Source organism: Petaurus breviceps, unplaced genomic scaffold (genome assembly GCF_028583685.1).
Source record: "Petaurus breviceps papuanus isolate PSGF00001 unplaced genomic scaffold, PetGlider_PUasm1.0 90591, whole genome shotgun sequence".
Lineage (NCBI taxonomy): Eukaryota > Metazoa > Chordata > Mammalia > Diprotodontia > Petauridae > Petaurus > Petaurus breviceps.
In genome coordinates this window covers 878,869-903,502 of record NW_027187280.1, presented here as the reverse complement: position 1 = coordinate 903,502, position 24,634 = coordinate 878,869, and the positions used below count along the sequence as shown (strand labels likewise).

The following is a 24,634-nucleotide window of genomic DNA, read 5'->3' as shown; positions in this document are numbered from 1 at the left end:
TAGAACATGGAATGTCAGAGTTGGGAGGGGCCTTAGAACATGGAATGTCAGAGTTGGGAGGGGCCTTAGAACATGGAATGTCAGAGTTGGGAGGAGCCTTAGAACAGAGAACACAGCACAGCAGAGCTGGAGGGACTTAATTTGTCTGTAAATTATCTGATTTTCTTTCCCCTCCCCCAACCTCCATTTCAAACTAGACAAAGCATGTGACATTCTTATTTCTGAAATGTTATACAAATTGTCACACTTCCATGTTCCTTCCACTCAGATAAGTCATTGTATCTTCTCATTTCTCTGCCTTCACTGAAAAGTGAGACCTCCTGATTTCCCTTCTTGCTCTGTGGTCTCTTGGTCCCAATCATTAGTGCTCTGATTTGGGGACCACCTTCTCTAGAGAAGAAAGGGTTAACCCAGAGACTAGGAGCCCTGCTCAGATAAATGGGGAAGTTGAGGTGTCCCTTTTTTTCTTCCTGTGTTTGAAAAGGGCTTTTCCTCTGCCGCCAGCTTCAGTTACTAATCTTAATTAGGTTTTCTTTGTGCTGGAAGGTTATGGAAAGGCAGAAAGCATGAAGAGAAACCAAATACCTCTGTGAGAAGAAGGATGGAGTATCTCTGATTAATCCTGGGCCCTTCCTGGGGATCAGGTTTCAGGTTTTTACCATTAGCCACTGTGTGGGTTTGTAAAAAGCTTCTGAGCTGGGCATTCAGAGGCATTATTTGTGCTATGCCTCACTGGTATTTAGAGATGGGGGACCAGCAGGGGACAAAGTCCTAAGAAGGGCATAATACAGCTAGAGAAATTTCTTATGGGTCCCAAATGAACCAAGCTGGCTGCCTTGAACTGTGTCTTTGCTGACTTCTTCCTTCTTAGAAGGACATCTCTCCTAGGAGGCTTCCAGGTAGAACAATGAACCAGACTTTGGATCCTAGCTCATTCACTTGCTAGCTGTATGACTTTAGGCAAGTCACATAACCTTTGTGAAGCTTTTTCTCAACTGTAAAATGAGGGGCTTGCCTTGACTAGGTTCCTTCTGGCTCTCACATTCAGTGAGTCTGTGATTTCATTTCCCAAACGGTCTAATCTAAGCAACATCAGAAGGGGATTTGTTGAGTGGAGAGGTTGGGATTGGGGATCAAGGGTGGTAGCAAAAAAAAAAAATACTACATTTGGGAAGATGATAGGCCCTTTGTGTTAACCCTGGTATGACTCCTGCTTTGGGGGGGGGTGGGGGCAGTTAAGGAGGGGTTTGTCTTTTTGTTTTTCTTTGTTTTCCCAGCAGTGGAAATGAGGCTGTACTGAAGCCTCTCAGCTGGTCATTGGATACTAAATTTAGAGTTTTAAGGGACCTTAGAGACCAGAGTCCAACCTCTTTATTTTACAGATGAGGAAACTGAGGCTTAGAAAGGTTGAATAATTTGCCCAGAGTCAAATAGACAGGATTCTGACTCAGGCCTTCCTGCCTCCACATCCAATGCTCTCCTCTATCCACTGCACCACCTACCTGCCTCAAGGGGAACACACATATCCAAAATGGCAGGCCAGTGTTAGCAAGACACAGGGGATAATTGGGAAAGATGGGAGACATGATAAAGTAAGCAGAGAGAGACCACATGATGGAGTGGACTTGATGTCAGGACACCTGGGTTCTAGTTGTATTTCTAACACTTGACTGCTAATTGATGTCCAGGAATGATATAAGTATGCTGTCTCCTCAATATTCCTCCATCCCTGGGGTGGCTAGGTGTCGAAGTGAATAGAGCACTGGCTCTGGAGTCAGAAGGACCTGAGTTCAAATGCAGCCTCAGATACTTAACACTTACTAGGTGTGACCTTGGGAGAGTCACTTAACCCCAATTGCCCTGCCCTTCCCCCTCCAAAAAGATATATATATATTCCTCCATCCCCCTTTGAGTAACTAACCTCAAGAAGCTAACCCCTTACATGCCAAAGGCCCTGCCCTTAGGCTGCCCTTACCCTCCCCTGAGGGTCCAGTATGCCTGGAGAGGAACAGGAGGGTCCAGTGGTAATGCTTGTCTGAGAAGTCAGGCACCAGGACCCATCACTCCTGCCTCTCCCTGGTAATCATCACCATTATCATCCCTTGTATGTATCCCTCACTTTATATTTTAATTCAATTCAACCAACATTTATTAAGCACCTTGTAAGGCAATTTCATACCCATTATCTCCTGTTAAAGAACCATATAAGGCCCAGACAGAAGAGATTAGAGATCTAAGATGCTTCCCTCCTTTGGCAGTGGGAGGAGGCTGGCCCCAAGAGTTTAGGCAACTTGCTCCAGATCACACGGCTAATTCACCAGGCAGGGCCAGTAAAAAGTAAGCTGCTTAAAGACAGGAAAGGCTTTGTTTCTGTCTGGTCTCCCCGATGCCTGGCCCAGGGCCTTGAGCAGAGCACATGCTCAATCAGTGCTAATTGAATTGAATTGAGCTAAGCCAGGCCTTGAAACCCTGGACCTTCTTGAGCTTTGGGTAGTGGAAATGCAGGCAGGACCGGTATTATCTCAATTTCATTGGTGAGGAAACTGAGGCTGAGAGGGGTTCATTCCCTTAGCAAACATATATGGTTCGAGAGTTCTGCTTCATGCTGTGAGGGAGACAAAGATGAATAAAACAGAAGCCTTACTCTCAGGGATTCCTCTCCCTTGCTAAACCACAAACAGAGCTGAGTATAATTCAGGGGCACTATGATATGGCAGCAGGAATACCAGCTTTGGAATCAGAGGACCTGGGTTTAAAAGCCTAGCCTGGCTGCTAATTAGTTTTGCTGTGTGAACCAGGACAAAAAGCTTTACTTTTCTGGGCCTCAGTTTCCTCTTTTGTAAAAGGAGGGGTTTGGGCTAGATGATTTCTAAAGCCCTTTCTAACTCTTAATCTTGTAATTAGGAAAGATTGACTGCCCAGTGGGAAGGTGGGAGCTGGTTCAAAGGGAGTCCTGTGGGGGAGGGAGCAGCTGGATGCTGGATGCCACATTTCCTTGGTGACCCACACGTCCCCAGCCAACTTTCCAGGGCGAGATAATCTCTCTGGAGAAGATGAAAAGAATTCTAATTACATCTTTGAACAATATTTGTTTTGAGAGAAGAAAAACAAACCATATGGTGTGGAAGGAGGGTTTGGGGGCTGCATTAAACGGGGATTTGTTTTCCATTTATATATCCAGGCAGGAGGTGATCTGATTGGGGGTGGGGTGGGGATTACTCTGTGTTGGGGTTGGAGATGGGAACGATGTGGAAAGGAATTGACAGTACCTACCTCATACTGTGCAAGCTTCAGGCCTCCTTTGTTCCCGTGTTTCTCCAGAAGCGGGAGAGGGCCCTGCAGAAGATGTGGCCAGTGTGAATTTAGCCACAGCCTAGATACCCGGGGTAGTAGGGGTGATGGTGGGGAACAAATAATTGGCTTCTAGGTAATGATAAAGGGGAGCCTGCCCTGAAGGAGGCCACCATTGACTAAAATCTAACTGAATGATGAGGCTTCTGCTTGGAGGAAGAGGAGGGAGATGCACCCACAGGAGCCCAACAAGAAGACTTGGGCCCCAGAACCTCCCTCTCGAGCCAGGGAGGCCCTTTGGATTGTGCTTGGCTGTGCTGCCCAGAATCCTGGCTGGCCACTGTTTTCCTGACAGGTGGTTATTTCCTGGATAATTCCATGACAGGCAGTTCTGGTAGGAACTGACTGGAGACTGTTTCTTGATGGGCAGCTGTTTTATCCCTGCTGACTATTCTGGACAGGCAGCTGTTTCCTGGACTCTTACCTAGACAGCCATCATTCCCAGACAGGGAACTGAATATTCCCTGACAGGAGTGACTGTTTCCCTACCTAGTCACCGTTCTTGGAAAGAGAACTGTTCCCCCGACTGGGGTCACTATTCCCTCACCAGTGACTGTCTCCTAACAGATGGCTGGTCTCTGATTGATTCCTTTCTCTCTGCAGCCTTGTTCACAGAGACTCCCCATGACATGACTGCCCGGAGTGGCGAGGATGTGGAGATGGCTTGCTCTTTCCGGGGCAGTGGCTCCCCCTCTTATTCCCTGGAGATCCAGTGGTGGTACGTCCGCAATCACAAGGACTGGACAGACAAACAGACATGGGCATCTAACCAGGTAACCTCTTCCAATGCCCAACAGCACCCTCCCTCTCCTCCTTCACTGGAGATGTGCCTGGTCCTTCCCGTTGGCCTCGGGTTCCTGTCCCTTAGACATCAGCTTCTACTGTTGTGTGGTAGGGTCATAGGATATAGAACTGAAAAGGATCCCAGAGTGTCAAATTCAAGTAGAAACAAGGTGCATAAAGATCCCTGTGGGCCACATTCCTGCCATTGTGGAAACGTGTGCTCCCCTTGAGGCAGGTAGATGGTGCAGTACTGGATAGCTAGAGCACTGGACCCAAAGGCAGGAAGGCCTGAGTCAGGATCCTGTCTCAGCCCCTTGCTAACTGTTTGTCCCTGGGTAAATTATTCAACCTTTCTAAGCCTCATTTTCCTCATCTGTAAAATGAAAGAGTTGGCTTTTAAGGTCGCTTAGAACTCTAAATTTAGTATCCTATGACCCACATATTAACATTATCTATGTTCTATTATATGTTTTTATTTACTTTGGTCAGTATTTCCCAATTACATTTTAATCTCGTTCTCCATTAGAGAGTATTGTCAGCTGCATTGTGGCCCTACCCCCCATACAGCAGACACCTCTGATCTAATCTAAACCTCTTATTTTACAATTGAGGAATCTGAGGCTAAAGAAGGGAGACTGGACTTGCTTGAGGTAACACAGGCAGTAAGTATCAGATTTGAACCCAGGTTCTGTTTCCAAATCCATTGCCTTTCCACATTTCTCTCTCTCTCTCTTTTTTTTTTTTGCTTTTTGGAGGGGGGCAGGTAGGGCAATTGGGGTTAAGTGACTTGCCCAAGGTCACACGGCTAGTTTTTGTGTTAAGTGTCTGAGGCCAGAGATGAACTCAGGTCCTCCTGACCCCAGGGCCAGCACTCTATTCACTGCGACACTTAGCCACTCCCACATTTCTTTTTTGTGGAGATCTGACTTCCAAAGGGGCTGAGCTGTGGAGTACATGAAGGGTTCTCTGACTACCTCTCTAGGGGTCAGTTCCTCTGCTCTGTGATTCCAATAAACTTCCACTTTAGAATCAATAACATTGGGGGGAACCATCACCAGTCTAGTGGTTCAGAGGCAAATTCAGTAGGCATTTACTGAGCAGTTTTGGGAAAAATAAGAGAAAGAGGAGACATAGTCCCTTTTCTCAAGGAATTCAATGTCTTTTGGGAGTGACAAGATATGAAACAATTACAGAATAGTAGGGAATCAAGTGCTAAATATAATATAAGCAGCTGCCAAAATGCCTGAAAATATTCTGGTACTCAGGAAGCAGAGGGATCAATGTGGTCCATGTTATCCAGAAAGGCTTCTTGGAGGAGGGATAGAATGGTAGGCATTCCAGGCCAGGAGAGTAATGTGGACAGAGATGTGGAGGGAGAGGCAAGCCTGGGGTGTTCAGAGTGCAGCAACTGCTTGTCTGGAACAGAGCAGTTATGAAAAACTTTGATAAATTCATTCAATCAATACTAAGTGCCCACTGTGTATACTTTGCGAGGTGTTGGACAAGGCAGGGCCTAAGCTTCTCTGATTTTATGATATAGAGAACCCCAGATGAGGAAACACTTTGTGCCCAAGCAAATCTATACTTTCTCTTCAACTGATGGAGGTGCCAAAGGCACTGGAAGTTGAACTACTTGCCCAGAGTTATATGGCCAGTCTGTATCAGAGGCAAGACTTGAATCCAGGACTGCCCAGCTTGGGGAGCCAACTTGCTTCTCAGTTTCATAGTGGGAAAAACCCTACAAACACAGATAACTAATTCACAATAAAATGTAGATAAGGGCAGTAGGGAGTTACAGAACAAAGGACTGTATGAAGACCAAGGGAGAAGTAGATGAAGGAGACTTTGTCAACAGACAATCACAACTTCATGAAACTTAGGTGAAAAACTAGATTTATCACAAGAGAAATGAACATGTATTTGGAACCCAAAGAGTTCACAGTCTATACAGAATTTGCATATTTATGATAGTATAACGAAGGAGAAAACACAAATTTCCACCTAAAGGGCCGTGGTATAGGAGGGGGAAAGGTCCAGTAAAGGCAGGAAAAGAACAGAACCCTTCCTGTAGGGGATGAGCTAGGTGACGGCAAAAGCAGCATCTTTTCCCTTGGGAACTGCTAGGCCATGAAGATATGATGGTCAGCTTATCTTCCAGGGTCCTGGCTACACAATCAATTTCTCAGCCTAGTGTAGACTGACTCTTTTAAAAAAAAAATTATTTTTTATTTTTTTGCTTTTTGGAGGCAGTTGGGATTAAGCAACTTGCCCAAGGTCACATGGCTAGTAAGTGTTAAGGGTCTGAGGCCGGATTTGAATTCAGGTCCTCCTGACTTCAGGGCTGGTGCTCTATTCACTGGGCCACCCAGCCTCCCCCAGACTGACTCTTGCTTGTCTTAACTCCCAAGGACACACAGGGAGTCCAGATTGGGATGCAAAGAATACATTATGTCAGTTGGGTGGGGGGCTTCATTCTTGACACTTTCAGGGCCTCCTCACACTCTGGGTCCCCGGTTTCTGGAAAATATGGCAACTCTAAAGAACAAGTTCAGGGGACCCCTTAACATTCCTTAAGAGCTTCCTGGCAGAGATGGCCTTTAAAATGGGCTTTAAACAATAGGTTGGAATCCAAAAGTGAAGAGGGAAAAAGAAAAAAGAAAAAGAAAAAAAGCTCAAGAAAAAAACACAAAATTGGAAAGAATACAGGGCATATTTAGGGGACAGAGATTCATCCAGATTGACTGAATAATCATAGCAGCTAACATTTATACAACCCTTTAAGGTTTGTAAAACACTCTATATTTATTATCTCATTTGATCGCCACAAAAACCCGCTGAGGTAGGTTCTATTGTTATCCCCAGTTCATATATGAGAAAACAGACTGAGAGAAAAGGGACTTGCCTCAGTAGTAAGTATAGAAGCAGGATTCAAACATCAGGTCTCCCAGCAGGGTGTGATGGCCCATGCCTGGGATTCCTGCCACTCTGGAGGCTGAGGCTGAGGGCTCTCTTGAGCTCAGGAGTTCTAAGCTGCAGTAGCCTAAGTGGCTGATCAGTGTCTGCACTAAGTTAAGCATTGATATGGTGACATTCCCTCCTCTCCCATGGGATGGGAGGGGCATTACTAGGTTGCCTAAGGACAGGGGAACTCACTGAGCTTGGAAACATCGAGTGAAAGTTCCTGTGCTGATCAGGGTGGGACTGAGCCTGGGTTAATCTTTAAAAAAAGAAGTCCCCGACAAAACATTCGATCTTCCTGACTGGTGTTCTTCTCACCCTACCATCTAGCTGCCTATAGGAAGGAAACAGGCATTTAAGTGCCTACTATGCCCCAGGTACTGTGCTAAGTGCCTTACAAATATATCATTTGATCCTCACAACAGCCCTGGGAGGGAGGTGTTTTGATGACCCCCGTTTTACAACTGAGGAAATTAAGGCAAACGGAAGTTAAGTGAATTGTCCAAGGTCACATAGCTAGTGCCTGAGGATGGATTTGAACTCATCTTCCTCACTCCACACCCAGGGCTCTAGCTACTTTGCCTCATAGCTGTCTGCAGCTATTTACCCTATGGGTAATTGTAGGGTAGAGAGTATGGAAGGGAATCCTAAAAGAGAAGGCCAGGAAGGAAGTTTAGTGATCTCATCCTTGTGGGTATACCCTCCCTTGATTCAGATGGAAAGGCCTCCATGCCTTCTTATCCTTCTTGCCAGTAAAATCCATAATCAAAAAATCCATCCAGTATACTTGTGTCCTCCCCCAGGTTCTTATATTAGCTCCGAGCTGTGAGGTGGTACTTGAATTGGCAATGGAACAGATGTTTAGTGGACATTGACTTCGAGTTCTGTGATGGGGATATGATCAAAGAGAGTAAATAGACCCTGCTCTCAGGGACCTTATAATCTGATGGGTGGGGGGAGGAGGACAAGAACATAAATGCTATGAAATGGGAGAGTGGAAGAAGTGAAGAAGTCCAGGCCTAGTGCCCAGAGCTGCCATCTGTTGTCTTTCATGAACAGTGCTCTTTTCTCTTAGTTATAGGCTCATATGAGATAGAACCAGGGATCATTTAGTACAGGAGATGGCAAACAATGGTCTGTGGCCATATCCGGGCCCACTACTTCATTTTGTAAGAGCTGTTCTTAGCTCTTGGGCCATTACAAGAACAAGGAGTGGAAATGACCTTCTTAAGGTCATACAGGGAGTAGATAGTAGAGGTTCAGATCATATGTATCCTGGATAATGCTTTGAGGTAAGTGTTTTGTTGGGTATAAAATATGATTTATGATTGGTATTTTGCTGGGTAGCTGTGGTGGGAGAAGTGGGTTCATAGATGAGAGCTAATAGACCAGGGGTGGGCAACCTGTGGCCTTGAGGCAACATGTGGCCCTCTAGGTCCTTAAGTGCATCCCTTTGACTGAATCCAAATTTCAGAGAACAAATCTCCTTAATAAAAGGATTTATTCTGTAAAACTTAGACTCAGTCAAAAGGCCATGCCCAAGGACCTAGAAGGCCTCATATGGCCTTGAGGCTGCAGGTTCCCCACTCCTGCAGTAGACAGTTGGCAGCAATGTCTTTGTGTACTGGGGCATTCATTTCCCTTCTTTGAGGGTTGCAGGTATGTTTGGAAAATTCAGCTCTTTCTCCCACCTCTGGGACTCCAAGACCCCAAATTGGGGCATGGGAGCAAAGCAGGAAATCTTGGTCACTGGTGCCTACACTGGAAGCCTGACTTTGAGGTTCCACTGGCCTATATGGTCAAGGAATGAGAGAAGGAAGGAAATCAGTTGGCCCAGCTTTGCCTAGATAGTATCCTCTTTCAACTCTGGGCCCCAGAGGTCAGGTCTTTTAGTTCAGGACAAGAGGCAGCTGAGAGTAGTGTAGCTGCTAGTGGCATCAAGGTGGCTTGGTAGATAGAGTGTAAGACTTGAAGTCAGGAAGGCCTGAGTTCAAATCCTGCCTCAGACACTTAACTAGCTGTGTGACCCTGGACAAGTCACTTAACCTCTCTATACCTCAGTTTCCATATCTGTAAAGTGGAGATCAGAATAACATAGGGTTAAAGTGTGTATCCAGTGAGTCAACATATATAAAATGCTTTGCAAGCCTTATAAATATAAATCCTCGTTAGTTTTTATTAGTGTAGGAACATTAGTCCTAAACTTGGGGTAGAAGGACTCCAAGCCTAGGGAGGGGTGAGGAATAATCCACATTTCTTTAATACTCTAAGGTTTAAAGGAAGTTTTCCTGGCAATAATCCTGTGAGGTAGGAAGCACCAGTTTTGTCACCTCCCTTTATAGATGAAGAAACTCATGAGGCTCAGAGGTGTTAGCTGACTTAGCTATGATCGAGGCTAGTAAGAATCAGTGCTGGGATTCAGAACAGGGGAGGCCTCTCCTAAATGTTGTGTGTTACACCATTGTTCTCCTGATTGAAGCGACTTCCTCCCCAGCTCAGCTCTGAAAGAGTTTTCCCTCTTTGAATTGTTTTTCATCTATCCCACGTATGGCTCTCTGTTTATATTTGTCTGCATATTGTCTCCCCTGGTAGATTGTAAGCTCCTTGAGGACAGGGACTATCTTTTGCCAATTTTTGTATCCCCAGTGCTTAGCACAGTGCCTGGACTGTGGTAGGTGCTTAATAAACATTTATTGAATTGAATTCTTCCAGAGCCAATCAACTCCAATGATGGGGGCGGGGGAGGGGAGCAGGGCTCCCAAGCCATCTGTGAGGTTGAAAGAGCTAGCTTGGTACGTTGGTCTTGAGATTCAGACCCAGAGATTACCCGCATGGAACACTGGAAAGAGTACTGGATTTGGAATCAGAGGACCTGAGTTCAAAATCTCCGTGATCTTGAGCAAATTGTTTAACCTTCATTTGTGTAAAAGATCACTCAGGTCCTCCTCCTAATTCTAATCTGCAGGCCGATGAGAAGTCACTGTGGTCTGTGTCTGCAACTTTTCCATTCTTCCTGCCCGCCTCTACCCTACTGGACGTTGATTTGGGAATGTTTTTAACCACGTCTCTTTCTTTTTTCTCCTTATCCCCAACACTGACATCTTCTCATGGGGAATTTTGATAACATCAGCAACAGGATTTGTTGCTCTATCCATATGTTCCTCTAAGTAATCCAGGGCTTATCTTCCCTGTTATCCCCCCCCCTTCATCTTCTTCCTTCCCCCTTTTCTTTGACCCTGTCCCTCTTTGCTCTCAGCCTCCCTCCCCCTGTGTTGGATACAGAACCAAGCTTTCTCTCTTCTTTTCTGTTTCTGCTCACGTAGCAATAAGGCCTCTGCAACAGTAAGCAGGAAGCTTTGGTATCTTCATGTAGATTTCTTTTTGTGGTGTTAGTTGACCATACATGGAGAGATGGTTGTGCATGGGCTGGGCCTTATGCTAGCAGAAGGAACAGTGTCAATACCAACCTCCCTCTATGAAACTGGAGTGACAAAGTTGGAGGGGTTCTTCAAGGTGGCCCTAGATCTCTACATTTCTGAGAAGCATGGTGTCATGGGAGGAAAACTGAATATTAAGTCAGAGGTTCCTAATTCAAATCCCAGCTCTGCTACTTACCATCTCTATGACCTTGGACAAGTCACTTCCCCTCTCCAGGGTCTGTGTTTCTTCCTTTGTAAATTAAGGGGGTTGGATTAGACAATCTCCAGGGCCCGTTCCATCTCCAAATCCCATAATCCTATAATAATAATAATAATTAGTAACAATAATCCCTTATGTTTGTACAGCACTTTCAGTTACTCAAAGTACTCTCCCATGAATTATCTCTTGATCCTTACAGTAGCTCTGTAAGCCAGGCAGTGCAGGTGCTCTTTCCTCCCCTACTATCCCACCCTGCCAAAACTCCAGTTTTGCAGGCAGAGAGAATGAGGCTCAGGTGATTGGTCTAAGGGGATCCCTTGCTTTCCTAGTCCAATAGTCCTTAGAGGAGTTACAAAAATAACTAAGATATGGTCCTTGCCTTTTAGGAGGTTTTAGTCTCATGGGTGGGAGAGAGGTAAGGTTGTAGGCAAGTTTCTTAAGCTCATACAGCATGGATTTAGTGCTAGAGGGGATCTCAGAGATCATCCAAGCCCAGGCCCTTCATTTGATACAGATGAGGAAACTGAGGCACAAAAGTAATTTGTCTCTCTTCCCACAAGTAGTAAGTAACAGGCTAGGATTTGAACCCAGGTCTTCTGACCTCCAGTCCAGAGCTTTTGTTCCTAATGCTGCCTTCCTTCTCTAAGCCTGTTTCCTCATCTGTAAAATCCAGGTAATGATATTTGCACTACTTACCTCCCAGGATGGTTGTGTTATAAAAATCTGTGCCATTAAGCTGATATTGGAATACAAATTAGAATATAAATTCATAAGAGAAACATAAATGACCATGCGATCAGAGATGGGAGAAATCACCTCCAGCTGAGGGAATCAGGGGAAGCTTCATGGAGGGGGTGGCATACAAACTAGACATCTCCAAAAGTCCATTGCTGTATGTGCTTTGTCCTGGAGCTGGTTGGGCTGAGCCGGCTCCCAAGGCTGAGGGAGAGTCAGAGTGAGTGTCTCACCCTGGCTCCCTCCCACAGCTAGCCAGCTACCAGTGCCTCCTTCTGCCTGCCCAACCTGCCCTTTGTATACAGATATAGACACATTCCTACTCAGGTGCAGACACGCACAAATACACACACAGACAAACGTATACTCACGGTATGTTCAGAAGAGCCATAATTGCATCAAGGTGGGGCAGGAAGTATGGCAGAGTAGAAAGAGTACTGACTGTGGAGTCAGGTGGCTTGGGTTCCCATCCTACTTCTGACACACCAGCTGTCCCTGAGTCTCAGTTTCCATCTGTAAAGTGAGAGAGTAGGTCTAGGGGCCTTCTGGCAGCTTTAGGTCTAGGACTCTGATCCTCCATATATAGGCACAGTTATTCTCAGCTGGGTATAGAGCACACGTGTGCGTACACACACACACACACACACACACACACATACACATTTATGCTCCAAAGAGCCATGATCTCATCTGGGTGAGGAAGCAATGTGGTACCATGAGGAAGAGAGGACGCGGCTTCAAACCCCTGCTCTGGTGCTCATCACCCAGGTTCCCTTGCTTAAGCCATTTGAATTCCCTTGATCTCAGTTTACCAGTTTGTAATATGAAGGGGTTGGACTGGATGAGCTCTGAGGTCTCTTTCATCCCTAGATCTATGATCCTGTCATATTCCATTGGCAGGGCACCACCACCCACACCTTAATGTTAACAGTTTCATTAATTACTGTGGCTCTTGGGAGCCAGCCCTCTGGGGGCGAGCCTCTCCACACTCAGATGGACTAGTTCTGTGATATCACACACACACACATACACATACACATACACATACACATACACATACACATACACATACACATACACATACATACACACATACATACACACACACACACACACACACACACTCTGTCAGCGCCATACTCAACCTTTCCAGCTGGGTGGAACCTGCCAGCTGCTGGCAGAGCTTCCAAGAACCCGGGGTCACCTCCACGCCACAGTGAAGCCCCCACTGGCAGGGGACTGGCATGGAAGATAAATCTGCATGCTCACAGGAGGGTGTGCGGGTACACACACATACAACAAAGGCAGCAGCATTCATTCCTACAGCACCTGGCATTTTCAGATTGTTGTCTTTGCCACCACCCTTCACAGGTACTGAAAGGATGATTGCCCCTGTTTTGTAGATGAGGAATCAGAGACCCAGAGAGTTGTGATGGATTGACTGGCTGATTGACTTAGGGCATAGGATTGAGAGGTGGAAAGGAACTCAAGTATCATTTGATCTAGGGGTTCCTCACCATTTTTTGGTGTCCTGGACCCCTTTGGAGGTCTAGTGAAGTCTCTGGACCCCATCTCATAATGATGTATTTAAATGCATAAAATAAAATACATAGAATTGAAAAGAAAATTAGGAAATTTTTATTATATGAAATACAGTTATCAAATTATCCTAAAGAAAAATCTTAAAAAAAAAAGTTCATGGACTCCAGGACCCTTGGGGTAGTTGGGCTCTCTCATTTGACAGAGGAGAAATTGAGACCCAGAGAACTGGACCCAAAGTCACACTGTGTGAGGGTCAGAGCTGGCTTTCAAACTCTGTCCAATGCCCTTTCTAATATACTGTCCTGCATTTGATTTATATACATATGAATGCAAATATGCACACATAGATATTTGTATGGATATACACTGACATAAACAGATATATTCATGTGCATATACACATACAAAATTCTATTATTTTAAAATTGGAAGGGACCTTAGATATAGCTTACCTCTCCCCTCTCTTTTCTCTGCCCCCCCCCCCCCATTTTATAGATAAGGAAGCTAAAGTCCATCCAGGTAAAATTACTTTCCCAAGGTTAGAGGTACAAAAAAATATTTTTATACACACACAGACACACACACACACACCCTACCAGGCTTGCCATGCCGTCCACCATCTACCAGGTCAATCAGAAATCAGATATTGGCAAAGGGGAGTAAAAAAATCCAAGACACTCAGGATGCCCCAAAGTTATCTTCAGGGTGCCTCAGAGTTTTGGTCTGGAAAATTCGACCACTAGCCCCACCCCATAATGATGTCTCTATAGCTGGGCATTCATATTTTTCCAGCATCATTTTCTCCTACCCCCTACTCTGTTCCTCCCATGGCCTCTCTGTCCTCCATTTCATTCCTTTGTTCCCTATGCCTGAAATGGCCTCTCTCATTGTCTCTGTCTTTTGTTTGGATTCCTTCCTATCCATCCTTTTAAGACTCACTCAGGGCCACCTCCATGAAACGCCCCGCTCCCCACACACCCCTTAGTAGTCCCTCGATTTCCCCTTAAATCTCATTTGACCCTTTCCCCTGCATCTCTCTAATACACTCATCATGCACTATTTATCATGTAGTCTAGTGTACTAGAATACATTGTCGCCCCACCCCACTTCTAGACTGTGAGCTTTACAAGGGCAGGCACCATGTCTTATCATTGCTTTCTCTCTCAGCCCCCACCCTGGCCCTCTAGAGTCAGACAGTAGGCTCCTAATAAATGTTTGCTGAGTGAATGGATGATTGAATGAATAAATGAATATTTTTCTCTGAAGCTCTTAGTACAAATTGAAATATGTGAGTTAATACGACAGGTGTCGCTCCCCTCTCCCTACCTCCCTCTTCCTATTCCCCCTCCCACCTTGCAGCCAAACTAATGTTTTCTCTTTCTCTTTCCTCAGCTAAAGGCATCTCAGCAGGAGGAAGCTGGAAAGGAGGCCACGAAAATAAGCGTGAGTTCTGATCCTGCTTTGCACACGGGCTCTTGCCTTGGACACAGCTGTAAACTTTGCTTTCCTTGACTCAGCAGGAAGCTTGGGGGAGGAAGAGAAGCTGAAGAAAAAATTGGACCATTGTGATTTTTAAAGGCTGGAGATTTTTCAACCCCGTTGAATGACAACAACAAATGATAGGGGGAAGGAGAAGGAGGAGGAGCTGGGGGAGAAAATCCATTCTCTATGTAAGGCCAAGGTTGTGTGAGGCCTGATGGACTTCCCAGTGGCATTTTTTATTTAGGGGAATGAGGAATCTAATGGAGCAGAATCACTATTTTTTTTCTATGACAATTGTGCACAAAGCTTCTTGAGCTAACCAGGTGATCTGGTTGGTGGTAGGTAACTTTTTTTTTGCCAGGAAAGAATAAGGAGTCGTCATTATAGAATCCTAGACTGTCAGAGCTAGAAAGGGCTTTAGAACATGGCATATCAGAGCTGGAAAGGGACCTTAGAACATAGAATGCCAGGCCTAGGAGAGACCTTAGAACTCGGAATATTAACTCTGGAAGGGATTATAGACTATAGAATGGTAGGTCCGGGAGGGCCCTTAGAACATGGAATGTCAGAGTCAGAATGGATCATAGAATCTGGATCACCAGAGCTTGGGAGGGCAGTGTCAGAAGGGACCTTAGAAGCTGTAGTGTAATCTAATGTCTTTATTTTAAATATGAGAAAGCTGAAGCCCAGAGAGGGAGAAGCAACTTGTCTGAGGTTACACAGTGAATCAGGATCAGAACTAGAGATCAGGTCTTTAGCCTCCCAGTGTAGGGTTGATCCTATGGACACAATGGCATTCATTCAACAAATACTTGTTATCTGCTATGTGTGTAGTCCTGTGCTTGGAACTTGGGGAAATACAGAGAAATCTGGACCATGGTCTCTTCCTTGTTTACAGAGGTTCCCAAACTTATTTGGCCTACTGCCGTCTTAAAAAAATTATTCAGTACCCCTCCCATGAAATCTTACAGACTAGGAAAGAAGTCTCAGATTAAGTGTACAATTAAGTGTACACCTAAGGCTACTACCACCCTTCCTTCCTCCCATCGTTCCAGCACCCTCCAGGGGGAGGTATCACCCACTTTGGGAACCTAGCTGATAGGAAAGGATGCTTTGGTATAGGACACAGGCATCTAAAAATTCAGATGACAGTAGAAGAGTATTGGGAGGCTGTGATGCTAATGATAATCTCCATCATCATCATCATCATCATCATTATAAATGATAACCCGTTTTCATAGCTATTTAAGGCTTACAAAATGCTTTCCTCACAGCAGTCCTAAGATGTTGGTAGGGCAAGTGTCTTCACCCTCATTTTGCAGATGAGGAAACTGAGACTCCAAGAGGGGAAGTGGCTTGATCAGCCTCACACAGGTAGGAAGGGTTGAGGCTGGGCCTTTTGGTTCCAGCAGCATTGTTCTTCTTGTCCCTCTGCAGGATCTGCAACACAGAAATCCAAAGCTTCTCTTCTGCCCAGTCTTTGGCCTTTATTGCCTTCAAAATGCTGGAACCATCCAGAGTGTCATTTGACCTTCTCTGAAGTAACATTTGGAAACCAGAAATGTTTTCAGCTCAGTGAGCGCCTTCCTTTCCTCCTCCCCAAGGAGTGCCTTTTAGTTCCTGAATGACCCATTTGCTGCCTGAGCACAGATCGCTTAAGCCCAAGCAGGTGGCAGCATTCTTTTTGTAAAAAACGGAGGCTTCCTCTTTTGATTCTGTTTGGGGTTTAAGGAAGAGGGAGTGCAGGCCAAGGAGAGACTAATCTAATTGACTTAGCGGATTAGAATTCCAAGGCTGCTTAGCCCCACGTGAGGGGAATATGAAGATGCTAATTAGTTAAATATAATAAATGTGTTTAGCCCTGATTGCTCCCTCCTGCTGCCTTTGCCCACCCCTCTCTTTGTCCCCCTTCATCCTGGGCTCCCCCCGAGAGATTGACACGTTTTTGTTTTTGTTTTTTTGGACTGATTGACACGTTTTTAGGCTTTTTTTTTTTTGCATCCTACTGCAGGATTGGGGTCTCTAGGAAAGTCCCCAACATTAAATATTCTTGGAGAGAAAGCAGGGGATATGGAAAACGCCCCGGGTTGGGAGTGCTACTTCTGACTCTGTCATTAACTCTCAATCAAATGCAAGCAAGCATTTATGAAGCCCTATGTGTCCAGCACTGTGTTAAATAGTGGGGATTCAAAGAGGAAAGGGAAATGGTCTCTGCCCTCAAGAAACATATTCTCTTAGAGAAGCTATTTTACTGTTGTTGAATTGTGTCAGATTCTTCATGACCCCAACTGGGGTTTTCTTAGCAAAGATCCTAGAGTGGTTTGCCATTTCCTTCTCCTGCTCATTTTACAGATGAGGAAGCTGAGCAAACAGGGTTAAGTGACTTGCCCAGGGTCACACAGCTAGTAAGTATCTGAAATCACATTTGAACTCAGGTCTTTCTGATTCTAGACCTGGAGATCTATTTGCTGCATCACCTACTTGCCCAAAGAAAAGCTAATAATGTTTTAGTGGATCCTGGATCAAGTATTTTCCCCTTGCTGGGAAGCAATTCTCCCACCTCTACAATGAAGGGTTTTGACTAGATCATTAAGGTTCCTTCTATCTCTGAGAGTCTATATCCATTCATATGATATATATAATATACCTAATAGAGAATTGGCATTAGAGTCAGGAAGACCTGGGTTCGAATCTTACCTCTAAAACGTACTGAATGTAGAAACCTTGGCAAAGTCCCTTAATCTATCAGTGCTATGGCCCATTCTCTAAGACAATAAACTTCAGTAGGTCACTAAAACAACAAAGTCATGGGTACAGTCCATATCTTTGTCCCTATAATACAAAGATACACAGAGGCTGGGCCCAACTTAATAACAGGTTCTTGGTAATACAGAGGCATCTAGGTGGTGGAGTGGATTTAAGAGCACTGGTCCTAGAATCAGGAAGTCCTGAGTTCAAATTCAGCCTCAAACACTCACTAGCTGTGTGACCCTGGATGAGTCATTTAACCTCTGTCTCAGTTTCCTCATCTATAAAATAAGGATAATAATAGCACCTACCTCCCAGGGTTGTTGTGAGGATCAAATGAGATTTTATCTGTAAAGTCCTTTTCTAACCTTAAAGTGCTATTTGAATGCTAGCTATTGTTATTTCCACGAGCCCCCCACCCCCAGAAATTCATGGGTAAATGGGTTGTTTGGAACTCAGAACACTGGGAACAAACTTCCCCATAGAAATGGTGTTTTATCCCATGGTGGCTGGGTTCCCCGCCAGCCTGCCAAAGTTCATTTCCACAGTAACGCCACTGAAGCACTATGTTCTTTCACCTACACCCAGCCCCCATGTGTGTAAGTAAGATGATTTCTATAGGATCACACTTTCTAAGTTCTAACTGGAGAGATCAGGTACACACCGTCTGCTTAGCAGACCTCTACCACCTCTGCCTTCCCTTGCCATCTGTTTGTATCTACAGCTCATTCATAAATGAAGGGACTCAGTTTGGGACAGTAGAAGGGAACACTAGTTTTGGAGTGAGAGGACCTGGGTTCAAATTCACTGCTTGTGTGACATTGGGCAAGCTGTTTAATCCCTTTGGGTCTCAGTTTCTTTGTCTGTAAAATGAGTGGTTTGAACTAGATGACCCCTTTAAAATCCCTTCCAGGTCTAAATCTATTATTCTATAATTAAAATATTATTCCATAATTAAAATATTCCTAAGTCTAAGACTGCTTACACATACAGAAATATACACGCGCATGTGCCAGATTGATCCAAGTGTGGGCTGTCCCCAATGCGGGCTGCATCCTTAAAATGAAATCACTTTGAAAATGAAATCTCTGAAAGGAAAATATATAGGTATCCATGGAAGGAAAAATAATACTGGTTAGAATCAGTTCAATTCAGTCCAGCAAGGATTTATTGTGCACCTATGTGCCAGGCTCAGTGCTAAGCACTAGAGATTCAAAGGCAAACACTAACAATACTTGCCCTTGAGGAACTTATTTTGAAATTCCTATTTTTGGACCAACCCACACATGCACATGTATATACATGTATAGACCTGAACCCTGGGGTGCAGTGTGGTTGGGGCACACTGAGTGCAGTCTGCCCCACCCCCAGTTCAGGAGAGCAGTTGAGCCAGGGAGGGGCAATAGGAGCTGGAGAACAGAGAGGAGCAGGAATTGCTGTGGGCATAGGGAGGACTGTGACACTTAGGGAGGAAGGAAGGGGCCTGGGACTGCTTCACTCAGTCAGCCACATGCCTGGCCCAACCTTCCCAGATGCTGACATTATCACGGTAGAAACCTAGCTCTGTGCAGATCCATGCATATGTAGATGTGCGTGTGTGTGTATACACACATATTTGTACACATACATAGGCACATGTGCCTGTGTCTATACTCCAACACCTCAAAATACATTAACACTGGTCTATACATAAGCACAGAGACATGCAGACAAACATTCACCTACCAAAGCACAGAAGCAGTTGTTTTTGTACACAGTACATTTGTTCTGAATCTTTGGGACATGGTTGTTCTTTCCCCAGGCACAGTGCCCCTGCCTCAGAGAACAATGGATCCTGGGAACTGTGGTGGGCATAAGGTGCCCATTAGACTTGAGGACAGAATTTGTGCCCTTTGGAGACAGAAGTCCCCAGGGTTAAGGTTGAGGAGGGTCCCATAGGATCTTGGGCCCAGGATGACAGGAGACAGGCTGGATGTACATGGCCATTGTTGCTGCATACTGTAATGAATTTGGAATCAGCAGACTTGGGGTTTGAATCCTGGCTCTGCTAATTTCTCCCTGTGTAAGCCTGGGTAAATAATTTTTCTTCTGTGGGCCTCAGTTTCCTCATTTGCAAAATGAAGGGTTTTGACTAGGTGATTGGTATCTAAGGACACTTCCAGTCTCAATCTCAGTCCTAAGTTACCTGCCATAAGAGAAGTAGCAATTCTGAGCAGAGAGCCCTCAGGACTGACCAAAAGGTCTTGCAGAGAGCGTGGTTTCAGTCACTGTTCATTGATTTAAATTGGGTCTGATGGGCTTATACAGTGGTGGAAGAATGGTTGGTAAAACCAGCAGATCAGCCTTTTGATTTCAGTTCCTGTTGAGACAGGAAAAAAAGCAGACAAGTCTTTCGAGGCTCTGTCCTTGTGTCCTGGTCGATTGGGCCATCTCTCTAGTTCAGGACTCAGCAGGGGCTGGAGCTGCCCCACATAGCTATGACTACATGGCTTCCATAAACTAGCCACAGCAGTACATCTCCTGCCCACTTCCCCAGCGTCACCATCAATAATTAAGAGGTAGCTACATTTGTCAAAGAAATGCACAAAGTGGGCCTGAGACTCTGAGGCCCTGCCTGCATGGCCTGGTTCTCTGCAAACTGGCTGGACTGTCTGACCCTGGCTGCCTATATCCATGCCACCATTGTGGGGAGCGAGTGGGTCCCATTGGGGAGGAGAGGCTGGGGTGTTGATGAGCGAATGGGAGGATGATGGTGCTCATCATCACTAAATATCAAAGCTATCAGAGATCAGACCCGGTCCCATCATTTTATAGCTGGGGATGAGGCCCAGAGAGATTTTGACTTTCTCAAGTTGAATCAGTAGATAATACAGCTTGAACTCAAACTCAGGTCTTCTAACTACAAATACAATGCTTATCATATGCATTCATACTATGTACATACATGTATATGCAAGGTGTGCATGTATTTACATACATATATAGCATGCTTTTTTCTTTTTGAGGGCAGGGCAATTGGGGTTAAGTGACTTGCCCAAGGTCATACCTAGTAAGTGTTAAGTGTCTGAGGCCAGATTTGAATTCAGGTCCTCCTGACTCCAGGGCTAATGTTCTATTCACTGTTCCACCTAGCCACCCCCTATAGCATGCTTTTTTATCTGCCCATGGTACAAACATGCCAGAAGGAGAATCTATAATTGGGAATAGTGTCCTTGTATACATCCAGAACAATATTATAAATCATAGAATCATTGAACATTAATGCTAGAAATAGCCTTCAAGAGAATCTGGTCCATTTTACAGAGGAGGAGCCTAAGTTGTAGGGAGAAAAATGATTCATGTAATGTCATGAAGCTAGGAAATGGCAGCTGGGACTTGAGCCCAGGTCTCCTCACTCCAAGTCCAGGATTCTTTCCATTATATTGTGTTTCCTTCCCTGCACCCTGATTTTCAGTCCTTTTTAGTTATGTCCAACTGTTTTTGATTCCATCTGGGGTTTTCTTGGCAATGATACTGGAGTGGTTTGCCATTTCCTTCTCCAGCTCATTTTATAGAAGAGGAAACTGAGGCAAACAGGGTGAAGTGACTTGCCCAGGGTCACACAATCAGTAAGTGTCTGAGGCTGGATTTGAACTCAGATCTTCCTGACTCCAGGGTTGGCACTCTATCTAGGATACCCTGATAAGGCTTTCTTAAAGACGTCCCTCAATGTTATCTCCCCAGATCTCACATCTTTGCCTTGAAGGAGGCTGGGCAGGTGTCCTTACCTTCAGTTTCCAGAAACTGAGGAAGCTGATGCAAGGTGGCCCTAGTGAGGCCTTCCTCTTATGCCAGAAGGCAGCTCTGGCCTCTCTAAGGTTATGATGGCACAGGGAAACTGCTGGCAGGTCCTCTCAAACTGGAAAGACTCTGACCTTGGTTCTCTTTTGGAATTGTTTCCCTAGATCCTAGCACAGTCTCTGACATAGAGTAGGCACCTAATAAAAATTTGCTGATTGATTGAGTACGATCCTGAGGGTGGGCTGTCTGTTACCTGAGTACTGGCCAGCACCTGAAGGTTGGTCCCTAGGAGATGGAATTTTTTTCATCCCACAAACTCTTCAAGTACTCTGCCAAAGGTGCAGAAGGGTTGTCGTCTATGTTGGTGAAGGAAGCACCCTAACGGTTGATCATAGTAATATAAACTTAGAACTAGAAGACACCTCAGAAATGATCCAGTCCAACCCAAACATTTGACAGATGAGGAAACTGAGGCCTAGAGAGGTTAAGAGATTTGTTCTGAGCATGAAGTGGAAGCAAGAAGTGTACTCTGGGCAGAGGGAACAGTAGGGACAGAGGCATGGAGGTGGGAAAACACTGGATATATATAGGAAACAAGAAGTCCTGTTTGGCTGGGTCAGGGAGTCTGTGGCAAGTTGGAGGAGATTATAGAGGGGTTTCGATAATAGGCTAAGGAGTCTGGACTTTGGCCTCTAGGCAATGGAGAGTCACTGAAGAATTTTTAAGTAAGAGAGTGATGTGGTTCAAGTGGGCCATTGGGAAGATTTACTCTTAATCACATAATTAAAAAGCTTGGTGAAAAACAAACTGACAAATGCTTACTGAGTATCTACCATGTACCAGGGCAGTTTCAGTGATGAGACTTAGTCCCAGGTCTGAAGAGTAAAGTTCTGAGGAGAGGGATGACAAAATGAAAGGGGGGGGCACAGGAACAGAGTCGTGGGGACATCCATACTTGGATCAGAAGGGAGAGTCTATCAGGGGTGGAGAACCTGTGACCTTGAGTTCAAACGTGGCTCTCATTCAGGTCTACTACTAATTGGGTGTATTTCTTAGCTTCTCGGAGCTTCTGTTTTCCCATCTTTTATGCTGAGATAATAATCTCTTCTCCCACTAATATACCCCACTGCCAGCTGCTGCCAGGGTGATCTTACTGTGCCCCTACAATCATGCCTGTCTCTATTAAACCACCACCAACAAAACCCAAACCTTCAGTGGCACCCTATTTCCTACTGAATAAAATGTAAACTCCTGACTCACTTTCAAGGTCCTCCACAGCCTGGCTGTGTTCTTCTTTCTTTCTGACTTTCTCTCACAGTTGTTCCCAACTGTTCTGTGTTCCATGTGATCTGGACTGCTCTCTAACCCATAGTCCTGGCCTGACCTCTCCCTATCTTTGTGCCTTTATTTACATTGGTCCCCATGCATGGAATAGATTTCACCATCACCCCCTCCCTTCCTTCATGTCTAAATTCAGGAATGAATGCCTTGAATCCTTTTCTGACCCCTGACCCCATCCTCCCATTCATACCCACACCCATCCATACTTACACCTCCCAAAGTGGTTTTCCCTCCTTACATTTCCTTACATTTTCCTGGATCTTTCTTTTGTGTTTTTCTCATTCTCAGTTGTATCAGGAATTTGTATATTATTCTCTTCCTGGCCCATTAAATTGTAGGCTTGTTGAGAGTAAGGTCTCTGGTATATGTAACTATGTCCCCAATGCCTAGCACAGACTGTTAGGATTACAGGAAAAGGCCTTAGGGATCAGTAATTATTTATGGTTCACTGACTCGAATACCAAGGACCAGTCAAGACACTGACTGACCTTTTCAGGGCCTATCCACTGAGGCCCTGTAAGAGATTGCTATCTATATTCCCCTGCAATGTACCTGTGACCCATTCTTATGGAGAGTTCTCTTTGAAGAAGTACCAGTCAGAGCATAGCACCCAATGGTGGGTCAGCATTAGTATGGACACATCTTAAAGGAAGGGGTTAGACTAAGAAACTTCAAGGGATCCCTCCTCGTCTTAGGATCATACACTCCAAAAGAATGGAACTCTGGGTCTCCTGCCCTGAGGCAGCCACCAAATGTTTTACAGTTTTCCTGACAAGGTTTAGCAACACAGCCCCGGTTTCCCCAAAAACTAGAGGAAGAGGAACGTGTGGCATAGTCTTTCTTAGAAGGAAGAAGCCATAGGTTTGGTCATGCCATAATTGGGCTTTGTGTCTTTCAGCATAATTAGGCACCTAATTGCACAGCTAAACCATGTCAATGCATCTGCACGAAGAATTCATTATGATTTACGGGCAAACCTCTGTTTGTTAACATTCTCTTCTCCATTTGCCACCAGTTAGATTTCTGTTGGAAGGGCTCAATTTTGAGAATCATTTTGGAACCAGTATTTTGTCAGCAGGGTTTTAAGCAAGATTGCTTTAAATTTTAGAAGCTTTAAAATGAATTAAATAGGAAACAAAAACCCCAGATAGCTCCATTTGGGGACATGCCATTCATTCTGCAAAGGTAGGAAGTCTAACTAAAGCTCACTCACTAACTGTGTGATTTGGGGCCCTCTCTGGGTCCTCTTGGTGTGCCCATTTATAAAATGAGAGAATTGAACTTAGATCACTTTCAGACAAAATATCCAGTGATATTCTGTAAAGAAGCCTGAGAACTGGGTTCAAATGCTTCCCTGATAGTCATTAACTAGCTGTGTGTCCCTGGGTGAGTCAGTGAGTTTCCTCATGTATGTCCTCAGTGTTGCACAGGGCTGTTGTGAGGAAAGTGGTCTGTGAACCTTAAAGTGCTCTTGAAATAGGAGCCATTGTTACTAGCCTCAGCACATCTACTTCCTCTCAGCTCTGTAACTTGTACACACCGCCTCCCCGCCCCCATTCCCCTGGAGAATAAGTACCATGTTCATTGTGCACACATTTATGTAGGGGGCTGTCTCTCCTGTTGAACAAATACAGAACCTGCCAGCCCCGTGGCAATGAATCCTAATTACCTCATCAAAGGCACAGACCCTGCTGGGTGGAATAGGGAAGGAACACTGCTCCTTGGAAGACTTTTGCAAAGGCTTCCAAAGGGGTAGGGCCCTTCAAGAAGCCAGAAATGTGGGGAAGGGTAGAGGGAAGAGGGGAGCTGGGGTCAGAGTGCAGGCGTAGGATGCTCCCCTAGAGCTGCCCCCAAAAATGATGGAGATGGGGTAAAACAAGCCTTAGCCAAGAAGCAAGAAGGCTTGGGTTCCAGAACTGCCCCTACAACTTACTCAGTATGTGATCTGGGGCAAATCATTTTAATTTTTCCTCACCTTGTTTTTCCCATATGAAACAATAATACCACCCCTGGGCAACTGAGGTATAGTGAATAGAGTGTTAGATGTGGATTCTAGAAAACCCAAGTTCAGATCTTACTTCACACCCTTTCTAGCTATGTGACCCTGGGCAAGTCACAAAATCATTCTGTCTCTGTTTTCTCATCTGTGAAATGAGAATAATAATAGCACCTGCCTCAGAGTATCATAAAGATAGAACCTCCATGTAGTGTATTAATGGTATCTATTTATTAGAGGGAAGCTAGGTGGTGCAGTGGATAGAGTACCAGGTCTGGA

The 24,634-nt window shown here is 45.0% G+C and overlaps 1 protein-coding gene across 1 annotated transcript in view; it reads left to right on the top strand.

The window, feature by feature from the left end:
* VSTM2L (V-set and transmembrane domain containing 2 like) overlaps positions 1-24,634 on the top strand; it is an 84,186-nt gene that overhangs the window by 47,537 nt on the left and 12,015 nt on the right. The window contains exons 2-3 of the mRNA XM_069063521.1: positions 3,955-4,124; positions 14,401-14,451. Coding sequence (XP_068919622.1) covers positions 3,955-4,124; positions 14,401-14,451 — 221 coding nt within the window. The remainder of the gene's footprint in view (positions 1-3,954; positions 4,125-14,400; positions 14,452-24,634) is intronic.